General features: G+C 36.5%; 1 protein-coding gene across 2 annotated transcripts in view; it reads right to left on the minus strand.

Annotated features, from left to right (window-relative positions):
- Positions 1–20268: 20268 nt before the first annotated feature.
- Positions 20269–23921, minus strand: part of CACNA2D1 (calcium voltage-gated channel auxiliary subunit alpha2delta 1) — a 361517-nt gene continuing 357864 nt past the window's right edge. The window contains exon 38 of one of the 2 annotated variants that reach the window (XM_071734046.1): positions 20269–22171. In XM_071734046.1, coding sequence (XP_071590147.1) covers positions 22055–22171 — 117 coding nt within the window. In that variant the 3' untranslated portion in view covers positions 20269–22054. The remainder of the gene's footprint in view (positions 22172–23921) is intronic. The other variant, XM_071734050.1, reaches the window with a different exon arrangement.

A 23921-nucleotide genomic window follows, 5' to 3' on the forward strand; every position in this document is an offset into this window, starting at 1 on the left:
CCTCAGTGAATTCACAAGGGACTATCTGAGAAATGAACCGTTTCCCTGTTGAGAAAAGACATTCTTAAAACAATTACTTAGCTAAAGTAAATGCTCAAAATATAACTAGTAGAGTTACAACAAATATTTTACTAAGATGCTTTTGTTTGAAAATAGCTCTTTCAAGAAGATATGTCACTATCTTGTTTTTTGTGTGTGTTTTGTTTTCTATTGAAAATTCAAAACAATAAGAAAATAAAACTGAAAACAGATAATAAAACATGAAAAATACTCCGTAGGAAAAGGAAATGATTTCTACACCTCCTTATTTCTAACACCACCTTAGAATGTGGAGTTAGTATTTTTCAATTACATATGAAAAATTTTTAGAAAAATAATGCACTTTCAGTGTTGATCTTATTTTTTTTCTTCGAAAATACATCTTAAGACCTGTTCCCAAATATCTCTCCATTATAAATCTAAGCCAAGGCTGCCCCAGTGGGCATTCAGAAAAGTGAAATCTAGCTCAGCAAATCTGCATTGCTAGAGGATTTGAGATATTCTCTGTCTCTTTCTTGTCCTGAAGACAGTTAGCTTCTCTTTGCTTTAATACCATTTCTGGAAGCAAAGTGAAGAAGCAAAGGTTCCTAAACTCCAGTAGGTAGTAATAGGTCTGATGGCCTGAGGATTGCAATAGGCCCACCTAATGCTATGATTTGTTAAGAGCATCAATCCATTGTTACTGGCTACCTCAGCCCAAACTCTAAATCCAAACCCACCATCCACTGATGATTATTTTCTATCATTAACCCTGAAGGAGCTGAAACTGTTGAGACCTTGAGGACCCAGCTTAATTCCAGTGTATCCCAAATGCACTACATTCTTCTTGTGGTCAGTGCCTGAACCACTCAGTGACAGACTGGCACTTGATGGAGGCACAGAAACTCCTCTTACACCATTCCATGCATGTCCTGTGAGCAGTTTAAAATACACTAAAAATTCTGGATCTACAGCAGAGAAGCCACCTTAATATATAAAACTGATTGTGAAAAGTACTGAACACTAGGAATCTGCATGAACAAGTGTTACATTATTTTAGCTTTCAGAGGTTTGAGAATCTCTGTAGCATGCCTCATAAGTTCATTAAACTCCCTATATGCTTTAGCCATGAGGTCCCACTCACATAGAACAGAAAGATTTATAAACTATGAGGCATTTGTCAGCAGCTCCACCAGTTGTACTCTTCATAAATGATTTGATAAAAATTATAAAGGAAAAGCTCAGTGTTCTTTTCTTTTGTTTGGAAGTTCTTGGTTTTGAAATTTTGAAATTCTTTTTGAAATCCCTTTTGAAATTCTACAACCCAGCCCTCATAGTCTCTTCTTAAAATTAATGGGAAAAATTAAGAGGAAAAAAGCTTTAGAGGACTATAAGCTTGGGGTTCCATCTGGGCTTTAGAATTGTTATCTTATATACAGAGAAGAAATTAATAATGACAGTGCATAATATATATTAACCCTTGGAAAAACCCTTTGCAGAATATGCAGAACTGACACTGATTAAAGTAGAAAACCCACATGTGTTTTTGTCCTGTTCTAAATTATTCAGGTCCTGGCAAGACAATGCTTCATGCACATCCAAAAATAAATAAATCTCTGACAAGTCAATACATTTTTGAATGCTGTATTTTGAAAAAGGAAAAGAGAAATTGTATGTCCATCCAAAGAAATTAGGAAAATTAATTTATTGTTGGCTAGGAGAAGATTTGCTCCTTACTGGAAAACAGAAGGATTTGCCTTGTTATGTTAATAAATTCCAAACCTTTGGCAGCATCAGAACCACAGAGGGCTGTGTAGTTGGTTTTTTTTTGTTTGTTTGGGGTTTTTTGTTTGTTTGTTTGTTTGTATGCTTTTAAATCTTTTTCATCTTTCCTGCCTGGGCTGCCTTTCCAGAATTCAATAATTAATATTTTAAAGTATTTTCTGATTTTGAGTGAGGGAGGATAATGATTCTAGGAGGCGGACAGTAGATAGACCAAAAATTTTTTTTTCCATAAAGCTGGACTAAATTTTTATTTCTTTGATTACAAAAATGCAGAACAAGCACTGACCTACCCTTCCTGCAATAGCTGTTCTCTTACCCTCTTCTGTACAACACATGCCTTTGCTTTTTCTCATTACTTTAATTTTGTGTCATTCTCACTTCACTTCTTCAAGGTATTTTTAAAAATATTACTGAATGAATAACATGGCTTTACAAATTACTGTAATCAGTGCAACACTTTGTAGCTCCAAATAGGTTTGTGATTCCACTTAATAGAAAACAACCATCTGCCCTGGCCAACCTCCAGTCTAATAAAGAAGTCAGGCAGAGGGTAGCACTACAATTGTGTGATGAATGCATGGTTTAGGTGTGGGGAACAGATATGAAATGAAGAGGTATTTTGCCAAAGATCTCACAGGATGTCTGTGGTTGAACTGGAAATTCTGCATGGGGTTAGTCTGGCCAGTTAAGCCTATAGTGGGAAATTGTGTACCTGTCTCCTACATCCGTAGGCAGAAATAGGCATAGGTAGAATGAATGAAATCTCATACTACAATGAGAGATCTAAACTTAAGGTAGAAAGTGTCTAAAACCACCTATTTGATCCATTATAAACAGAGTGACAAGTATTGAGCTCATCAGCAGACATCTAAAATTAAGACACACAAAGTTAGGTGAAATGAATTTCACCTCATGCTTTTATATAACAAAACTGCTTAGCTTTACTTTTTCATTTGTTTGAAAGAAAAAAAATCATTTTAAAGAAAAGAAATTGGAGAGGGAAAGATAAAAAAAAAAAGCTAAGAAAATAATAATAAAAAAGTGGGTACTACTATAAGTTCTTTGTAGGCAGTTAACTACTGGAAGAAGGTCCAGAACCTTATCATGCACTGAAAAGGCAGAATTAGATACCACAGAAATAAAAACAGTTTATGGCACTGAGACCTTTTCAGTAAAGAATGCATGTTTTCTCTTTTTTTTTTTTTTATAAAGTTAGCAAGGACATTCTCAGTCCTCTACACAAAGTTTAGGGTCTCTCAGGTGCCATTTGTAAGTGTTCTACTTGTAATGCTTTTAGTGTTCATCCGTTCTCCAAATATTCTGTAGACATTCAGAGATCTCTTGCATAAATAGTATATTGTCTGCATTTTAGCAACAAAATCTTTCAAAAAAAAAATCCTACAAAGTAAAAAAAAAAAAAAATCCTACAACATACAAAATACCTATTATCTCACTTACCCTAAACCCTCCCTGACTCCAGAGTTTCACCTCTTTCTGTCCCATTAAGCTGCTATTTAATTTTGCTCTTTTCCATCTCCTTTTTCCTGTATATCAGAAGCCTTAGGTAAAACTGACAACTTTGGACTTCAAGATCTTCAGGACGTGGCATTTTATTAAAGCATTCCATTACACAATTTGTGGTATTCCAGAATATGCCTTCACTGATTGATTTTATGGAACAGAAGTGCTATTACTTCTATCTTCTTCATTTTCTGTTTTCAAACATGAACCAAAAGCATGTGATAGCAGCTGATAGCAGGAGAAATGGAGGTAAAACACCAAGTACTTCACACAAAACTAGTGCCCCTTGATGCTTAGAATTGTTCTGACATAGGTGTTGTCAGATTGTTGGCTCTGTAAAATATCTCATAGGACTCCTAATCCCACAGCCTGACATTAGTAGCATTTTACTTTGGGGGTGCTCAAAATAATAGAGGATAGGAATTTTGCTTCAGAAAAGGGTATGGAAAAAAGCCATGTAAGAGTGAGGTAACCTCTGGGACATGAGTTACACTGACCTGGAGTTACCTGACCTTCTTCCCTGCCATGGATGCCTGTCCTTCCCAGTCTTTTGCTTCAAGAGACTGTGGTACATAATTCCCACAGTTTGCTCTTTCAAAGGTACTTTATCAGAAAAAGAAACCTCATCAGTGGCATCGGTACATATGTTTTTAAAAGATAATATTTCACCCATGTGTTTAGAGGAGCAGAGAATCATCAAGAAAAGGAGGTAGCTTTTTTCTTTTTCTTTCTCCTTTGTTTTGTTTCTGTGATTATTTTATAAAACAAACATTTTATATAATATATTTTTTTGAAATTATTAATTTTCCAATGTGACAAGGTTCTCAGTGTTTTATATTGACTTCTCTTACAGGTATGTAAGAAAACCTTCAGTCCTCTACTCATATCAGCCTTGGAATGTGTAAAAACTATGGAATATAGGGCTTCGAATAAAAAAAAGCAGCTCTAGGCAACCTCCAGCCGTGTGAGCACTGTAGCTATGTGTGGAGTCCTAACGACCAAATATTCAGGATTCTCAAGGTTTTTGTTCACTTAGCTCTTAATTAAATGAATAATTTCGAGAAAAAAACTTGAAAAAGCACTTTTTCCAATGGGTATTCAGTTTTGGAATAGACCCTAGAGGAATTTTTATTCTTTAAAAAAAAACCAAAATCAATAGAAACTTGAATGGTTCCTGGTGGAGAAATAACATTCAGAACTAAGCTTTGCTCGTAACTCAAATCAGACCAAATTCTCAGACTTTCTAACTTTCAGAAAACTTTCTTTGCCAAAGTTGTAAACACCTAAGTATATTTAGCTAACAATATTTTTCCAAAGCAACAGAAGACCAAGGTCTCTCCATACATCATGGCTGAACATCAGCCTACTTATCTTTCTCAGCTTCATATTATTTACAGGATAAGCAGTTAGCATTAGAAATTGCTGTAAATGAGACTGTGTATCCAAAACCCAATTTATTGAATTTACATTTTGAAAGACCTCAGTCAATTTGAGTTCAAAATATCCACTAGAGAAATAAAATTATCCTTTTAGCCTTCTTTTTCTCTGTGAGGAATCTACACACATAGGAAAACCAATGGCCTCACACTAAGCCCACATTGTTTTATTTTTATTTTTTTCCAGAGTTTATAGGAAGTCTCGATGGCATTACTGTCTGGTGTTCTGAAATGAGAAAGCCAAAAATGCTGAGCTGTTACTTCAAAATCAAACTGACGATTAAGAGTCATAAATTCTTATGAAGGTAACCATGGACTTCAGCAAAGCTATAGAGATTTATACCAAGAGGGATTTTCTTCCTGGATCATTTTCAGGTAAGCTGTCAACCCCTTTTAAATTTCCCTACCCATGTATGCTTCTTTCATTTCATACTCTCTGTCTTGACCTTCCAATCTTCAGAGCTGCTGTGAAGGATAGTTTCCACCTTTAGTGACTACCTCTGCCTCTCTTGATACAGGTAACCATGCTAACACTGCTTGAAAATTAAACCAGAAACATTTTTAGGGCGATTTTATATTACTAATAATTTTTTGGGTTTCACATCAACATCAAAGTACTCAAAGAAATTAGATACCACTCACAATTTTGTAACTGTATGCACGTCCAGGAATGCTGCCTCCAGCAACTAACTTCCTGAGATTCTGATTTCCAAATCCTGCCTTTTGACAACCCATATCAGCAACCGGTAACAACACAAACCTGCTGGTGAGGCTGAAAGCACCATCCCTCCAGGATGTGGTTGACCATGCAGTGTCCCAGCCTGTACCTGTATCTTCTGGGCAGAAGAAGCCGTATTTGTTCAACTTCTGCCTGCAAGCAGGATACCTGTCCCATCTCTGGACCACAGAATGAGTGTGAACACTTCTCATCTATTTTATCTGCTCCAATACTTCCCAGTATAGAAACTGCTTTGGCTGAAGTTGTGGAGGCTGGAAAGGTTATAATAAGGACTCTATCAGATGCAAACAACATTCACAGCCCCAGATTTGTAATAAATGTGCTAATTTGAAAGTCAGATTGTATATCTTTTTCCATCTATATTAAAGAAAATAATGAATAGAGTCCTACATACACAGCTCTCATAAACTCACACTACAGTTTGCTTGAAGCCAACACATCAGAATTGATGATACACCACAAATATTTAATCCCACCAAGCATGTCTAAAGCTGAGCTGCGTGCTTAACCTCTTTCATTCATAAAACCTGAGGGAGGTGAATGGGCATAGTCTGTGCCAAAACATTTTAGTATCATCTCCAAGCTTTTCTTGCTAAGTCTTTGAGGCAGACTCTGAGTTCAGCCTCAGGCCTGAACAGTGCTGTTAGGAAGATTTCTGTGCATATGAGTGTGAGACTGGAGAGAAGCTACACTCCTAAGCAAAATGTAAAAATAAACCAAAGCAAAATAAAAAAACAAAAGAACCCCAAAACAATAAAAAAAACAAACAAAAAGCCCTTGAAACAAAACAACAACAACAACAACAAAAAAATGTGGAAATGCCAAGAAATTCTTAGAGAGATGTATTTATGTATTTTCTCCCAGCTGAATTGTGAATATGAAGTGTGTGACCTGTATATTTGAAAGCCATCATAACCTTCTGGGCCAGTCACCTGCATTAGATGGGTTGCAGTTGTACACCATGATCATGTATATTCACATGGTTGGGTTATGGCCCATTTTTGACCATGTTCCTCTGTTTTATTCAGCTGGGCTGATGGTAATCAGAGAAGGGATGAAGGTGGTGGAGTTCAAAGTTACACCTAAAGTACCCCACATCCAAGGGGCTTTGCAATTAGCATTTGCAGCTGGATCCATCCACCAACCTAATTTTTAAATTCATTAATTCATTCTTTGAAAACTAACTAAAGAATGGCCCCACTTTAGGAATTTGGCTGATCCTACATGGCTGATGGAACAGCTTTATCCACCCAGTCCTGCTGTGGAGGTGTATCTTTAGCCAAGGCCATAGTCCGTGGTAAGCCATAGCCAATGATTTGTGGAAATTTGCCTCTAATTGAGGACATTTATTTTTTTATTATTTATTTTATTGTGTAAGATTTTTGCCTGAACTTGTCTTGCCATTGAATTCCCACTTCCCATTAACCACAATTAAAAGATTAAAATGTTTGTGGTTATGAGCCCCAGACTAGTGGCTTCTGACCTACTGCAGCCTTGCGGTAATTTGAGTTGCATTAGGAGAATGCTGAAATTCCTGAGACCTCTGCTGCTCTGCCACAGATGGCATTTTGGTTGCATAAGGGATGTGATCCTCAGGTAGGAGAATTTTCCTCCTTTCTAATCTGCATAAAGCAGTCCTTTTCTGATATACCCAAGGACAACAACTGCAGTCAAAACTGTGATTACAAAGACTGTTCTTATGACACTGCAGAAGTTACTGATGTTATGGACATGAACAGCATCTAACAAACACTCAGTTGCTGTTGTTGGTAATAGGTCATGAAAGCTCAGCTGTTCACAAATCTCACATCCATCATTTCTGAAGTCCTACACCAGTATTTTAATTCTGCTAGGAGCAGTTGGCTCTATGTTATAGCTGAGAAAACATAGTAGTGATATAATAAACCTGTCAGCACAGATATAAAAAAGGAAGGAGATAAAGACCTCATCCAAAAATGAAGAGAAAAAAAAACCCAAACATTTCAGTTCTGCACAGGTTGGATTAAACAGTATTATATTGAAAAAGCATTCAGAATCACTAAGCTAGTACAAAGACAATAAACACATTTTGTTACATACACGTTTGGGTTCTTTCCTCTGTCAACAGGAGAAATTCTCAGAACAGGTCTGGAAGAGAAAGTGAAGATCCTGCACAGCACTTTCCTAAGTTGTCTAGTGGGAGTAAGGTCTTAACCAAGAAAGGCTGAAGCTGAAGCCAGGCCTGGGAAGACAGCAAGGTATCAAGAGGTATGTTGCTTCTATCAAGGCCACCATCAGCAGGAACTGTCCTTCTGAAAAGATGTCCAGAGATGTTGTTATAGACTTAAAATTCTGCTTTCAGAGTACATTCTGGCTTACATCACATAATAGCATATGGGGTTTTTTTGTTTGTTTTTTGTGTAAGGGGGCTCAACTTTTCTTTTAGTTTTTATTTTCAGCAGAGAATGGCCCTTCTCCTCCAGTGCGTGGTGGAAACAGTGAGGAACAAGCTCATGCTGATCTTCAGTGACTTCTGGAAGAAGAGAAGACACATACTGAAGTTCTCAGGTTGAGTATGAACATTTTTACTGTTATTTCACCATAAGCTGAATCATCAGCAGAATGCTGTTTAAAACACTGCCTCTCCAAACCACTGAAATACTCATTGCCACATTTTACCTAGCTCTGGTATTTACAAGGAAATGCAAGGGAATAGCTATCAAAGGAACAATGAAATACAGGTACCTGAACTTGGAGCAGTGGCCTTGGAAGTGTACAAAAGAAATGAGAGTTTTATTATTATTATTTCAGTGCATGAACTTTTAGGCAGGAGGAATGCCCTGACCTTAAACCCAGCCTCAGTCTCTCTTATGCAAGAACATGCATTCCTCAAAGAGAAAGAACCAAATGATGTACTTAAAGCTATTCCTGTGTCTAGGGCAATAATTCTTGTTTAAATAATTCAACAAGTCACAGAAGCTTTCCACTGAAGTCAGCAGGACAGCTCACACGAGACACTCATGTGCCCTAAGTCTGCAAGATACTGATCTCATATATTAATTATTTATTTATATATTGTTATGACATTCTTGTTCCTGGCTCACGTTTGTATCTTTCTTGCACTTTAAACAAAGCCTCTGTCCACGTTATGCCTATTATTTTGTACAGAGAACAAGGCGGGTATTGAGTTTCAGCATGTCCTATGGTAAGAAAAATCTATGATTAATCCATTTTCATGGGTCTCACAGTAATAAAAAAAAAAGTCACCATCAGAAAAAGAAAGTCACATATGTCTTACATTACCCCACATTCATCTTTCTAGCACTGATTGTAAATGCTGCTCTGCGGTCATGAAATATATTAATTTATTTGCTAGAAAAGTGTTCTGAGAAACTCCATGAGTCACCAAACATCTTATAGATTCTTGTGATTGCTGGGGCATATGTTTTTATGACAAGCAACACTTAAACTACCAAACACAGCTGTTTAAAAAACTGTAAAATGTGCAGGTGCATGAAGGACAAAAAAAAAAAAAAAAAAAAAAAAATAGAAGAGAAGCACCATCCCCTATCCCCCCTCCACCGCCCCCTTGCATCCTGAAAAAAATAAAAAATTTTGCTACTTTTTGTCTTCTTCTACCAGGATTTTCTCAATATCCCTCACTTTTAAAAACTTGTACCTTGGGTCTGAGAATCTGAGTCTCAGGTTTCTCTTGTTTTGGTTTTTGTTTGTTTGCTTGTTTGTTTTTTGTTGTTGTTAGTTTGGTTTTATTTTGTTTTTGTTTGTTTGTTGTGGGGTTTTTTGTTTTTATCTTTTCTTTATAGAAAAAAAATGGAGAAACTTGGCTTTAAAGTTACCTAATATTTTTAATAAAAATTTTTGTTTACTGAAATCAAGTGCTGCAACTACCACTCAGTGGGAGAATGAATTTATCCTAGATAACTGTACCTACAAATTTGCATAGACAATAAAGATCCAAATTTTTTTTCGGGCTTTATATACAGTTTTTTTCAGCTGATTAACTGTCATTAAAGCAATTGTATTATTGTGACTTTGTCCAACAACTGTTTAACAATATAAAGTGTTCATTTGTGAATGTGCAGTTCACATTTCAGAAGTAATATCATTTTCCCTGGTATGGATGTGGAGGCCAGATCAATGTTTTATGGTGTGCCATAGAATAACTCTCTGATACCATGATCAGAAGCAGATCTGCTAATGCTCTTTCTTAACCAACACACTCCTCATCTCCCAAGAGAGCTGAGCAACTAGAGATGATCCTGGTTATTCTTTCACACCACCTAAATGAGTTCTAAATTTTATGAACTATTAAACCTCTGGGGTATTTACCTTCTTTGTATACACAAAATAATAAAAACCTAAGTCTTTACTTAAGGGTTTTGACAATTAGATAAAAAAGATGGAGGACCTGAGAGATCAACATTTTCCTTCTCTCCGTGACTACTGCTTAGGCTTCTTGGGGAAGTGAACACTTAATACTGAACATGATGTTTTCTGATGGAAATACTGATTTCTCTTCCATCCCCAAAACATAAATAAACTAGATATCATCTGATGCAACAGGGAAATACACCTAAGAAAAAAATTCAGCCACTTTTGTAGAACTGGAAAATAATTATAAGTTGTCTTTGTAGATGCAAAATGCCACAAACCCCATGTGCCCCTCATGCAGCTTGCTCAGGCCCATGGCCATAGCTAAGGTGTGAAGGCTGAGGAATGGGACCAGCAGCTCAGCTCATCTAAAGCCTCTCTCATCAGTACAGGACACTGAGCAAGCAGGGTCAGAGACTCATAGACCACTAGGTCTTGGGAGGGACCTCTGGACATCTCCAGCACCCCTACATCTGAGTGTGCACACCCAGAAAATGAGTTCACTTGAAGTGTAACTGTGAATTAACAGTGGAACTGTTGGATTAACTTCACAAGTTTTAAGAAGTGCAGGTGCATAACGGTTTGTTTTCTACAAGCAAACAGAGTTCTTTCATAGCCTTTACCTAGCAAGTCACAAACATGAATGAAAGAGCCAGGCTCCACAGTGGAATTGTTTAATACATCATCAGCTTTCTTTATGGTGCATTGTAACTTCACAGATCATTTATCAGCCTTCATTTTCTGTACTTCATACAAACTAAAATACATTAATTTCCTAGATACATTAGAGACCAGTGTCTTGCTTTGGAAAGAGGTAGAAATATGACTGAGGAATTTTATTATTTTTTTTACACTTGTAATAAGGGTATGGAATTGTTAAAAAGAACAAAGCTTATGGCATTTCATGACACTTTTATTCGTTATTTAATTTCCCTGTGAAGTTTTGATGAGTCCCTAAGAGTCACGTAAGTCCTGAGATGTCAGAGTGTTTCAAACAGGAGTTTACTGATAATTTTGCCATTTACTGAAAGAACTGTAAAAATTTGCACAGTGAATGTTTTGGGGTTTTTTCTATTTTTTTTTTTTTTTTTTTCTTTATTGTCAATGCTCCTCAATATTGAAATAGCTTATTTTAAGTGTTTAAAGTATAATTCCTAAAATTGCAATTTTTATCTTTTCTTTTTTTAAAAAAAATATGAATATATGCAATCCCAACAAAGACAAATTTAGCAGGGGTATCTCAAGCATAGTGTAGCTTTGAAAAGGAGGATAACAGAACTCCCACTGTAGACATCGATGTATTAGCTCTTGAATACTTTTATTCAGTGAGAGTATTTGAATTAACCATGGCCAATGCTCCCCTCCACCCAGCAATACAGAATATAGTGCTAAATTCAAAACAAGTGCTTCAGTTCTATGGTTTTCAACCAATTGTCTGCAATATTTGTTTGGTGGAACAACCAGATGGTACTCCTAGAAACCTCAGGAGTTTCCAGAGGTTCTATTTGCAGAACAAATATTTATTGAATTTCCACAACTACAAATGATGAGATTTCTGTCCTTTTAATTGTTATAACCTACTATTAGTAATACAAAAGAGGCAGAGAGAGAGCCTAGTACTTATGTTCTACCTCTATCAATCACAGTTGCTGAATCAAAATTAAAATTAGTTGTTAATCCATTCTGCATAGTACTTTGATCCACAGCAGTATCATAAAAAGACAAGAATTCTTCAGCACTGATCTTCTTGGGAGAAAAAAAGCATAAAATATCCCCCAAAATTTTATTCCAATATCCATAATTTATAACTGTAAAGACTTTAATTCCTGTTTTACTAATTGAAATATTTTAATAAATATTATATTCAGCATACGTTCTTTCTTCTCAAACTCTATCATGGTTTCTTAAGGTTAGGTCAACAATACTGGAACCCAAGATGAAAGATAAATCACCTTTAAAAATATTAATCATGGACTGTAAGAACACATGAGACACAGTATCAGTGAAGTCACTCAAAAAATATTCAGATGATTTTATAGTCTGCTTCCCAACAGCTGCATCTGGTTCTATTTCATATAAATGTAAGCTGGACATCTATAACCTCTGGGTTCTTAACAGATGTTGTCATGAAGTTGAACATTTTTACATAAGCAAAAGCTAAGCAAATTAATTTCAGGCCACCCAATGTTTCCAAAAGGCAATTGCCTGGCACTACCCGAGATTGTATTACTCCACACAAAACTACATCCAGACACTCTAGACATACTTTTCAAATTTTATTATTTGTGGCTTTAATTATGAATTTCCTCTCTCAGGTTTTCCTCTGACCAATGGTGAGTAATGCCATCAAATTCTGAGACAGGCTGGTTCTGCTGGGTACTTTGTGTGCAGAAATGCTTGAGAGGCTCCTGCAGTGGCTGCAAGCAGCAGCACCAGAGTTGCACTGCTGAGCACAGAGGCTGAAGGCTGCTGGAACCCCCCATGGGCTAGGAAGGAGGATATAAATGTGGAGAAGCACAATCACTGCCCTGAGTGATGAGATGTGAACAGCAAAGATACCAGCCTCACTGGATGTCATTCCAAGAGCCTCTGATTGTGCTTGACTTCATTTTTTGGTATAGGGTAATTGCATGAATATTATGAACTTGGAAGAAAAAAACTACCCCACAGTGCAAAAAGACACAAGCATTATAAAGAAGTGAAGAATATTGAATTTCCTAGTGGCAACCAATTTAATCATGCCTATTTTTTGCAACTTTAAAGATATTTATAATCTGGGGCTTTTGTTTGCTTGCTTGATTGATTGGTTGCTTTAGTTTAGTGGAAAGAAAAAACCAGAAAATCTATTCTGCTGTTCCCATTGTTATCATCATCATGCGGGATTCTCTGCCCTGTGTAAATCAGATGAATTAAAAATTGCAAGCAAAAACCTTAGCCATGGCCTTAGCCATGGTGAATATGGCATTCCACACTATTTTGTAATCTTTAAATGGCTATTTAAGCTATAAAAGAAAGAAGGGAAAATAAATAAATAAATAAATAATGAGCAGCCCTCTAGTAGTAGAATATCCATTTACATGAGACAGCTTCTTCTGGAAACAATAAAGCTGACTATCAGTGTAGTGCCCAGGATAGGTTTTCATTCAGAACAAGGCCCGTTTCTATTTAAGACTTTTAACTCAACTACACATTCTAAAAAATCAAGTATCATGCAGCAGGTTCTCCTTCACGCTCTGCAAAGGGGGCCTTACATTCAGGCTGCTTTAAAGCTTGGTTTCACTCATATCATCTGCCACAGAAAGCAGTCAGGCTGTTTGACCTTGTGAAAATCAAGCATTTCAGTAAGTTGTTAGGAGCCCATGGGTAGTATCTAAAAAGCATAAAAATATTTCTGTCCATGTGCATGCACCCCCCCCCCCCCCCCAAATCTTAATAAATAAAAATCTTAGTTTCACATCTACATCCTCAAGATGTGTGGAAGCAGTTGAAAGATATTCTTTCTGATTGACTTGATTTTTCTCAGTGAAATTTTAGGCATCTGGAAATTCTGCTGCTAACAGAGGGAGATATAGAGAACAGTTTGCTTTGGTTAGGCCCACAGCTCTTCCCATCACCCCCAGAAAATCACCAGGATGTGCTGGCATTGCCTGGCAGATACACCTCAGGGAGAGCAGCAGGCACTACTGTGGTGCCAGATATCCCCTCACTGCAAGCTGTTGTAACTGTTGTAACTTCAAATTACTTTCCTTTCTGCTTTTCTCTTGGCCATGTTACTCTCACATTTCTGGTTGCACAGCAAGTACTAAATGCTTAGGTTTAAGTACAACTGCTTTCCTTGTGGATGGGGAGACTTCATTCATTGAAAATTAAGAATGAGTTTTAAATCTTGACACTGTGTGACTTGCTAGATCGGAATTGGACATAAATATAAAAAATCAGCCAAAGGAAAACTCAAGTGACTAATGCCATGAATACCAGACACAGAAATGTTCCAGCAACATTGTTTTACTTCAGGATCCCAAATCCTGAACACCCAAGAATTATAATTTTGGAACAAAATTTGAGACCCCAAACACACAGAACTTTGACTCTGAATATCCTGCACACCACTGCTATTTAAAGAGATAGAAATACATAACTTTTCCAGAACTCTCTAGTTCTTCAAGTTCTCCTAGAGTCTCAGTTTCTCTTTTTCACTTAATGGTGTTAAAAATTTCTTAAAATTAAAACCAATTAAAAGCTAAGTTCAAAGCTGCTTTTCATCTTATTGTAGACCTTTCTTCAACAGCCTGATAGCAAGACCATTCAAGGTAGCCATCTAGCTTGTAAGCTAGACTTCATTGTTGCTTCTCTGTAAGTACTCAGATTCCCTTGCAGACTAAAGACAGATTAGAAACAGATTTTACACATTTCAGACAAGTACTTTAAGTGGAAGCACATGATACAAAAGATGAGTAACACCCCTTTCACCATCACCATTATCTCCCCTGTACTTTGGAAGGAATTCAAGGACAGTCCAGACTACGCTCCTACCACAGCCACCAAAACAAGCTTGTCTCAGGACTTGGAGTCTGGCATGTCCACTATGTCTGCATAGCAATAGCTATTAAAGCAGATGTGTGTATCACTCTCTAGTAGCTAAGAACCTAAATTTCACATCTGTCTTCCCTTAGGTGAAATTTACAGAGCCCAGACCTTGATCCTGGGAACTAGGTACTACCTTGATCCAGCAAAACAGAAGAATCAAGTTTTGGATTAATATATCCCCACTACTTGTCTGTCTCTCTCTGGATCCAGCATCCTCATGCCTCAATTTCAATAGAAAGATTGTGTGTGCAACTGCAGTCAAACCCCAGTGTTTGGTCATCTGAGTAGTTCTCCCTCCTCCCCTGACTCCACCGATCAGCCCAGGGACACAGATGTTTGGTGACTCACCTGCTGCTCACCTACTGACTGCCACTGCATATGATTTAGCTCCAGGTACTCAAAGTTTTCATGCATGTCACTTAATATACTGGAGTTCCCAAAAGACATCAAAAGCATATCCTGACATTGTTAGGGAGTCTTTCAACCCTTGTGCATACTACAGGTACGCAGGACAGTAGAATGCTCCTAATTTCCAGGACATTTGAAATTAGGTATTACAGCACCTCTCTTGGCAGAGCTGAAACTCATTTGCCTACAGTTTTCCTCTTAGTATTAATTGATTCCTGAAGACATAAGAGCTTATATGGCAGACTGACTAACCCTAATAGTGAGTACTACTAATTGCTTAGACTCTTAAAATAGCTTACAAGAGTAATATATGCTAACCACACATACCAGAACATAGCACTATTCATCACTGTTCCAAGAATGCTAATTACCCTTTCCATTGTGTGTGTGTGTGTGTGTGTGTTTTACAATGCTAAAAAAATTTGTTTTTAAATAATCAAGCCACAGAATGGGGGCTGAGATCACAAGCATCTGGATTACAAGAAGAGTCTGGGTTAAAACAACAAAAGTTAAAATGGAAACTTTGAGGTAGTTTCCATTGCAATCCCACATATTTCAGTTTGTTTATGAAATAAATAACTCAGTGACTGAAAAAAATAATTGAAATAATTTATTGAAAAGGAAGAGTGAATTCCACTGAAGGCCTATACTTTATATTTCCTTTCTCAAAACAGCTGTCAGAAGCCAGCAGCACTAAATGCCTGTAAAAAAAAATAAAAAATCAAACTTGAAAATTATGGATAAATAGAAGATGCAGCTTTTACTTAATGTGATAATTCCACCTTCCAATCATTAAGGCAGATGGTCAAAGACTGGGCAGGACCAGTGGCTGTCATAGTAAGCTCCTAAACTCTTCATTACAGAGGGAAATTATGACTAATAGTTTGTTGATGCAAATCACAAACATGTCTACTATTTCCCCAAGGAAACTTAAAGTTAAAATATATGTTCAACAAAACATGGACCGTACACTGGAAATCTAGTAATGAAAATGATTCTTAGATCCAAAGGAAAGGATGTTGAAGCCCCAAAAGAAACCAAGGTGTGGGTGTTCTTTTAAAAGGTGGAGCTTTTAATAGAAGACTTCTGGGCTGGTGAACAAGGTTTTTAAAGGAATGGTCAGCTTCTGGGAATGTGATAGTCTTAACCAGCATAGCTGAGAAACATATATAGAAAACATTTAGAAGAAATACAGTTAGAAATGCAGTAAAATAGATCTCCTGGTGAAGTCTCCTTTTCCTTCCCTCCTCCCCTATACACGCTTTGGTAAAAAAAGCTCCAAATAGCCCATGGGAAAATAAAACATTGTTTTCAATGTCTTTTGCAATAGGCAGAGAAAATCTTGTACAATTTAGGGTGTACATTTTGTTCAGTCAAGCATTACAAGGAGCACTGGGCTAACAGAAATGACTGTGAAGGGTTTTTATAACATCCGTTATGTAACTGCTTGGTTTTGTGGATGGTTAGCAGCAACAGAGATGCATTGGTCAGTATGAAGTTGTCTCTCAAAATAATGTGATGTGACAGTGTATTCAGGCTTCATTTGCACCAGGGAATAGTATAGAGCATCTCACTGCAGTGCAGCCATTTACAAACTGAACTGATGTAGTCAAAGATGATTGTAAATTCCACCATCTTGTAACACAGATGATGTTACACAGAGATGTAGCACAAAATTTAACTTGATTGTGTACCAGGAAGGGATTTTCAGGTTTTCTTTCTTTCTACATCTCAATGGCAGTCAGCATACAGAGAACATGATACAATGAGCTCAGCATGTAGGGGGAAGCATGTGGTTAGGCAGAATGTTTAATCTAGTTGAGGCCAGTAATATCTGGATATTGATGTGCAGTGTCATGTGTTGCCTTTTAGCATTTCCACATGGGTGATCTGTTACTTTGCAGCATGAGAATCTTCATTTGATTTCTTACTCTCTTATCTGACTCCTCAGGGATTTGGAAATCCAGCAGTAATTTACAACTGCCATTTCCTTTGGGCTTTGACACATATGCAGTCAATGCTTCTAAATGGTTACCACTTGCAGCCATCTGCCCTGCCCTTCTGACAGAGGTTGCCAGTGCCAATACAGTATGTCTGAAAACCCAGTAAAACTACACCTTAACATTTCAAGCCTGTTTATTAAGGTACATAGATCCACTTTGAATTTTCTGCTTAGCTCAGAAAGGCAGCACTACTGAAGCTGCTTTGTAAATCCTGCAGCAATCTTTGTTGGAGATCGGGCAACAACTTAGGAAGCACCCATCCAAGTCATCTGATTTTATTCTGCTTCTTCATTTAAATGAAATCTTGCACTTCAATGTTTACAAGTTAGTAAATGACAATCCTTCCAAAAGTAATTGTTAGGAACAACAGGGCTACTTCAGATGCTTTGCAGAATGTTATTTTACTCAGTGCTCTACAGAATCAGTTTCTATTGGTTAGAATTTTTTTAGGTTTTTTAAAATTTTCACAGACAGAAGTGAAGCAGAAATCATGGCTTGCTTCTTTGAACCCCAATAAGATCTGTGTTAAATCACCCTCTCGACAGCAGAAAATCCTTTCTTTCAGACACTTGGGTGCGATTACATAGCAAACTCAGAAGCATTATATGGCAAATCATATAGGCTCAACTGAATGTTTTTAATATACAGAATGAAAAATTGAAGCAGTTGTTGATTTTAAATGATAAACTTTTATTCTGAATATACTGTTTTTTGCACAAGAATTAACACAACAGTTCTAGGATTATAAACTTTTTATAACATGATTGTACAAATTTTTACAAAAAATTATTTTTCCAGGCTTGTCAAGTTCCACAAGAGAACACAAGAAAAGGGAGAAAGACCTGCTTGCCTTGTAAGAGCAATCAAGTCTTTTTTTGCAGAAACACACACTGAGCATTTCAATAAAAATATCCCAGAAAGCATGATCCAGACATTCCATACAACACAAGAAGACAGCTTTGTCAGATCACAATCGCAGTTTCATGGCATCTGAACAAGACAGTATCCCTTTAGCCTCAGTGAATTATTTCTTCAAGATGATGTTTTTCATTTAAACCATAAACAGGACAGATGCAAGTAGCTGGGAAGAGGGTGAGGCTAACTTTTAAAAAGCTCTTGAATTGTTTTCAGACACTTTGTTTTAATCTTTTTACAGTAGTGTACAATGAGTATTAACAATATTAACATTGTGGTATGAAAAAATAATAATAAATCTGGCCTTTAAAGGCTAAGATATCTAATGAAACAAGGGTAACTTTTTTCCAAAGCAAGGAGTTATTAAGATTTCACCTTCAGCTGACATTCCAAAAGCACCCGAGTGCATTGCAGTGCCTTGTAGGCATTAATATGCTTCTCAGTACCTGGTGTGTTAGCATCTGAATTTTTAGGACCAATGAGTTTGAGGTTGTATTTTGAAAGTAAGACATACTGAGCATGTTTTCTGAGTTTAAGTGTTAAAGGAAACAAAAGGTCTCAATATCTTTTCAGTGATACCGAAAAACTTCAACCAAAGCAAGCAACACTTGGGTTGCAAAGGTCACTTAAAAGGGATACTGCCTCTTTGAACCCAGTAAGGCCAGTTTTTAAGTTAGTAAAAGGAATATTATAGGAAAACTTACAAATGGCAGCAACACTGTTTTTTGTCAAGTTAAGCAGTAAAGCCTCAAGCATTAGAAACATGAAAAAGATCATACTAAAGTCTTAAAGGTACAGGACCTAAAAATCTTGTCAATCAAACCTGCTATGTCATGTTAAAAACCTGTTACAAATATGGACCACGGTCAGTGTTTTGGCAGTAATGCTGGTTGTTTAAATGAAAACCTAGAAAGAAACCTTTCATGCTAAATCCTCAGATTATGTTTTGCACAGTACCATGCTATAACAACTTTAATGGTGGTTATTTGTCAGACATACAGTAGGCTGCACAACTGCTGTGTAAATTAAACAAGTCCAAACAGTTCCCTTAGTGCTGTTTGAAGGATCTGAGCAAATATCAACACAACTTTTTATATGGCTTAAAAAAAAAAACAAAACCAAACTAAACCATAACATATTGTAATATGAAATTTCTCAATTTAAAGCCTAGGATTGAGTTTCTTTTCTCACAGACCAGAAGAAATTATTATTATGCAATAAATGAAAATAAGGATACACTTCTGCATGAGTATACGTATTTATTAATGGAGGTTGTTTCTGAAAGACAGGTATTCACATTCTGAGATAGCTAAAGTTCATATTATATTTTCTATCTGTGTTTTGTAATTAGCAGGTATCTAGGTAGTGAATTTTTAAAAATTCACACCATCATTTGGATTTAATCAAAGCATATGTTTCTTTCTGCAAAAAGCAGCCAAAATTTCGTGGTTTCCCCTGTTTAAAGTATTGAATTCTATGAGGACAGCACTAAGCCCTTCTGGAAGTGCCAGTTTCTGAGTTTTCTATCAGAGAGTTATAATGGCTGGAAGGCCAAGTGTTTATATAAAAAAAATGCTTCTTCAAGTCATGCATAGGGGCAGAGATGTGGAAAAAATAGTATTTCCCTCTTAGGCTAACCCAAGAAGGCTCATGAACCTGCATGGCATGGTCTTCTCTCTCCTTTTGTATTTGATTATTCTAAGGGAAGTGGGACGAGACCAAAAGCCACAATTGTTTTCTGTTGCAGTGTGGCTTTGTGCCATCTTTCTGCCTACAGACTCTAATCAAATGCTTATTAAGCAACTCAGAATATGGCCTACCAGCACAAGCTAATTGTTCTGAAATGTTAAGAGATGCAATATTTCCATGAAGGGTTTCTTTTAGGAAGCTAAGTGAAAACTATAGAGAACTTAATATACTGACCATCTTCCAAAAATTTAAAAGAGCAAAATGCAACCTATTATGTATTATAAGCAATCTTAGAGTAAAAGCTATTAATGTAGTAAGTGTTGGCCTAATTCTACAACACTTGCTCCTCCCATAAAATTTGAATTGACCCATGTTAAGGAATAATACAGGCTGGACTCTTCGTATTTGAAAGAATCAAACCATTTTTTTTCATCACGTGGTAACTGGTGATAAGTTGAAGTGCAGTAAGAGAGGAGTTCCAATATTATCTTCACCCATATTACCAACATTAGCTCACCTTCCCTGAGCAGGACCTGAAGTCATCCATGACTTTACTAGAGATATTTATTAAAAGCTAAATCTGATCACTGAACAAAAGACCAAGTTTGTTTTTTTTTTCACTCACTGTATTCCCAAACATGAGCAAATATGTAGCTGGAGCCAAGGAGCATGAGAAAAACAATGAACCAGCCATGTGTATGACTACAGGAGACATTTGATCTTTTAAGCCATGCCATGGCTTTGATTAGCTTCAATTTTCATAGGATATTAATGCATGCCCAATTATTTCTTTAAGCTTCTGGCATGATCAAAAATATATCAATTGCCAGCACATGAATATCAATGCTCTGCAATATATTACTTTTTTTTTTTTTTTTAAAGAGCTAGTGTATTGTGCCATAATAATATTTGCACATTGCAGTTGCTAGCAGGATTGTACAATACCAGCAGAGTTGCACATTCATTGGTTTAGCTGTCTTGCAATACTGTTTAGTTCTGAAAACTAGGAAAAAAGCACAAATCATATTTTGCATCAACACTATGCTACACTGTAATATTGTAATTTACTGCACCAATCTGTATCACCAATGAGGTTGTATAAAAACAACTTCTAAAATTATTATTCACAATCAAGTATCAATGTGCATACATACAGATTCAAGGCTCCCCATTTGTTTGGATTTTTTCTAATGTTAGCAACCAGGACATTTTGCTGTTAAATATGCTATTTTCTATAATAAATAGAAATAACCAAAATTTTATTATTACAACTGCTTATATATTAAGAAAACAAAGGGGGAACCCAATATGAATTTTAGAGAACATATACTTCCAAAAATAAATGCGTTAAATCTGATTTTTATATACTTAAAATATCTGTACACAGGTTTTCATGTGAGATCACTATTCAGTAAAAAATCCAACTCAGCCATTTTGTTACAACAGATAAGTTCACCCTATTTTCTCAGCTTTTTCATTGCACAGTATATTCAGAGCTGTTTCATAATATAATTTAATATTATTTGATTGCAACACATTGCAATGTTCATTTTCTCACACAATAAAAGAATCACTCAGTTATCTTCTCAATGAACTATACTCTACCATCAAAGAAAACAAACTGAAAAACAGCAACATATCATCATCATGCAAAATACCCTAGAAACCAACATTCAAATATCACAAAGACATTTTGTATTCACAAGCATTTTTGTTTGAGACTTTGAAAGATTCAACTAGTTTTATATATAACTGCATTGTGAAAAGGAGGTGAATATTACATTGAAATTAACATTTTCCTGACGGAAGATGACACCAAATTTAAGATGAGAATAACTTTTTTTATCAAACTCCCAAGTACCTTTATATTTTTAAAAACAGAACTTTCCTTTCTTCCTTCCTTCCTGCCTGCCTGCCTTTCTGACTTCCTTCCTAACTTCCTTCCTCTCATCTGTCTATCAAAACTTTGCTGTCTACATAATTAATTTTTGAAAGAATAAGCTACTCATCAGAGAGCATTCCAATAATGCTGAACCTCTGATGAAGGCTTGCCAATATTTTCATTTTTCTCAACTAGTCTGGACAAAAATGATATTCAAAGCAGCCATCATGGTGCCAATAATATATATCGGGGACTAAGTTTTTTTTTTTTTTAATTTTTATTTTTTTTTAAATAAATGCTCATGTAAAAGAATATAAATCTTCAAGATATCCAAAGCTTAAAAGAAATCAAAATCCTATACACAAGCTATTTTCAGGGGAGCCCTTTTACATGAAGTCATCAAGATTACAACAACAAACAAACAAAAAATAAACCAAAACAATCTTAGATTCCCCAGTGAAGCACACACAGAATTCTGTTTGGATGGCATAGATGATGCAGCATTCACATACGTTTAAGGATCCAACACTCCAACATGCAGCCACTGCGGGTGCCTTTATGAGTCTCACAACGAGTGATAACCAGACATGAGCACTGCTGTTCTGCTGCTGTCTGAATAGCTGACCCTTTTTAAAATGAAACTGAGGCTATAGTTTTGGCTGGGCCTTGATTAAGTTATGCAGGTTTTGGTTTAGCAGGGTCATAACTGGTAGTGTCTGCTGCCAGATAACAGCCAGAGCAGGACCAACTGTGCTCCTACCATAGACCACAGCGATGGACTCAGACCAGAGACACCACCGCAGTCAGCCGAATCTTCCTGTGACAAGAAAAAATAAATTATTTTACATTAATTACAATGACATTTCTTGAGAAGCAATCTATGGCTAGACAATACTCCACCCATCCCCTGCACTGTGCTCTCCACTGAGTCTGAGATTCATGAGTAGCTCTGAAGGCTGAAAATATTTGGTGTTCCTCTTGTTTTCACTGGATACTGGATAGTATGAAAAGACACTTTCCATTTTCCAAGAGATCCCAGGCCTCCAAGGACAAGACAAGAGTGTAGGTGGGAAAGGAGTTTGTATATCAGGAACCAGGGAAACTTCTGAACGGGAGGAACATGTGCAGGTAAGGACAAACTGTACCTTAATAATAACATAGCTCAGCTGCTGGCACAGAAATGAAAAGGATTTTGGAACAGAAAGCAGAGGAAAGCCAGCATGCATGGAACAGCTCCTGGTTCAGACTGACATGCCACTGAGGCATATTTAACTGATATTTCATGTGCCTCAAAAAAGGATAGGGGTTGGAGAGGATGAAGAGTACAGTCAGGAAAAATGAGGAAGAGTCATTAAAACACCTTTAATTTATTAGCATATCCTTAAAGAAAACTCTGAAATGCAATTAAGATCAGGGAATGAAGACAAGTCATCAATGAATCATCCCAAAATAATACATATATAAGAAGCCTGGTGGAAAGAGAATACTCAATGGGACAGGCAATCAACTCGGTAAGCATGGTGGTGTAGGATATACAACAGAAGGGTAGAATGTAAAGGAGAATGCAAAGTGTAATAGCTTAGAAGTATTACAGGAAAAAGAAACTGAGAGAATTTATGTGGTTAAGAAATTTCAGAGTCTAATAATAAAAATGTAATACTAGCATTGCACTGCTGATCACCTGATCAATGACAATACCAGTCATGAAACGTTACCTTAGATTAGAGAAACCCCATATAGACTGGACTGATGTCTTATCAAAAAGAGCTGTAGAGATTGCATTTTTGGTTATGATAAATGACTGCCTTTTGGAACAAACAGACTTTGCATCTTTATTGGTGCATGTGGCCCTCTTAAAAACTAGTAGAGAACTGTGCTGTTGCTCAAGTAGAGCTCTAGTAGCTCTGTAGACCACAATGCAACAGGATTTAGCATTACTGCGTGAGATATCAGGACAAACAAATCCAAACCAAAAGACACCAATTTCAAAAAAAGGAACTATATAAAAATTACCAAAAGCAGTTAAAAACGCTTGCATAATACAACAGAAACTGCAAGAGAACAGGGAAAAAAACCCAAACCTTAAAAAACACACACGCAAAACAGAAAGCAGGAAAACCACCTAGAAGCAGCCCCTTAAAAAGCAAGTCCCTCACAAGGATCCAGAAGAAATATTTAAAATATTTCATTAGATATTCAGGTAAAATGAATGCCACAATTAGAACAACCACCACTCTCTTCCCCACCTTAACCCAAAACTCAAGTTCTTCAGAAGAAAAAAAAAAAAAACAAAAAAACAATTCTATCCTAATGCAAATAGCTCACATTAGCTGATGTTCATTATCAACAGTAGCCAAGTAGCTGTTTCAAGACATGTCTCTGTCATCTGTTAACTTAATATTTAGTTCTATAATTTTGGTGTAGGCATTATTTTTAGTTGATTGCACTGTACAAGTTCAAAATTCCTAAGGTTTTGGGTCAACAAGTAAGTCATAAGTGAACTCTGCTGCACCAGATTTGGAGGACTCTAAGACGAAGCTGCACTGAACTTTCTGGTTTATTTAGTT

The sequence above is a fragment of the Heliangelus exortis genome, chromosome 1 (genome assembly GCF_036169615.1).
Source record: "Heliangelus exortis chromosome 1, bHelExo1.hap1, whole genome shotgun sequence".
NCBI classification, from domain to species: domain Eukaryota; kingdom Metazoa; phylum Chordata; class Aves; order Apodiformes; family Trochilidae; genus Heliangelus; species Heliangelus exortis.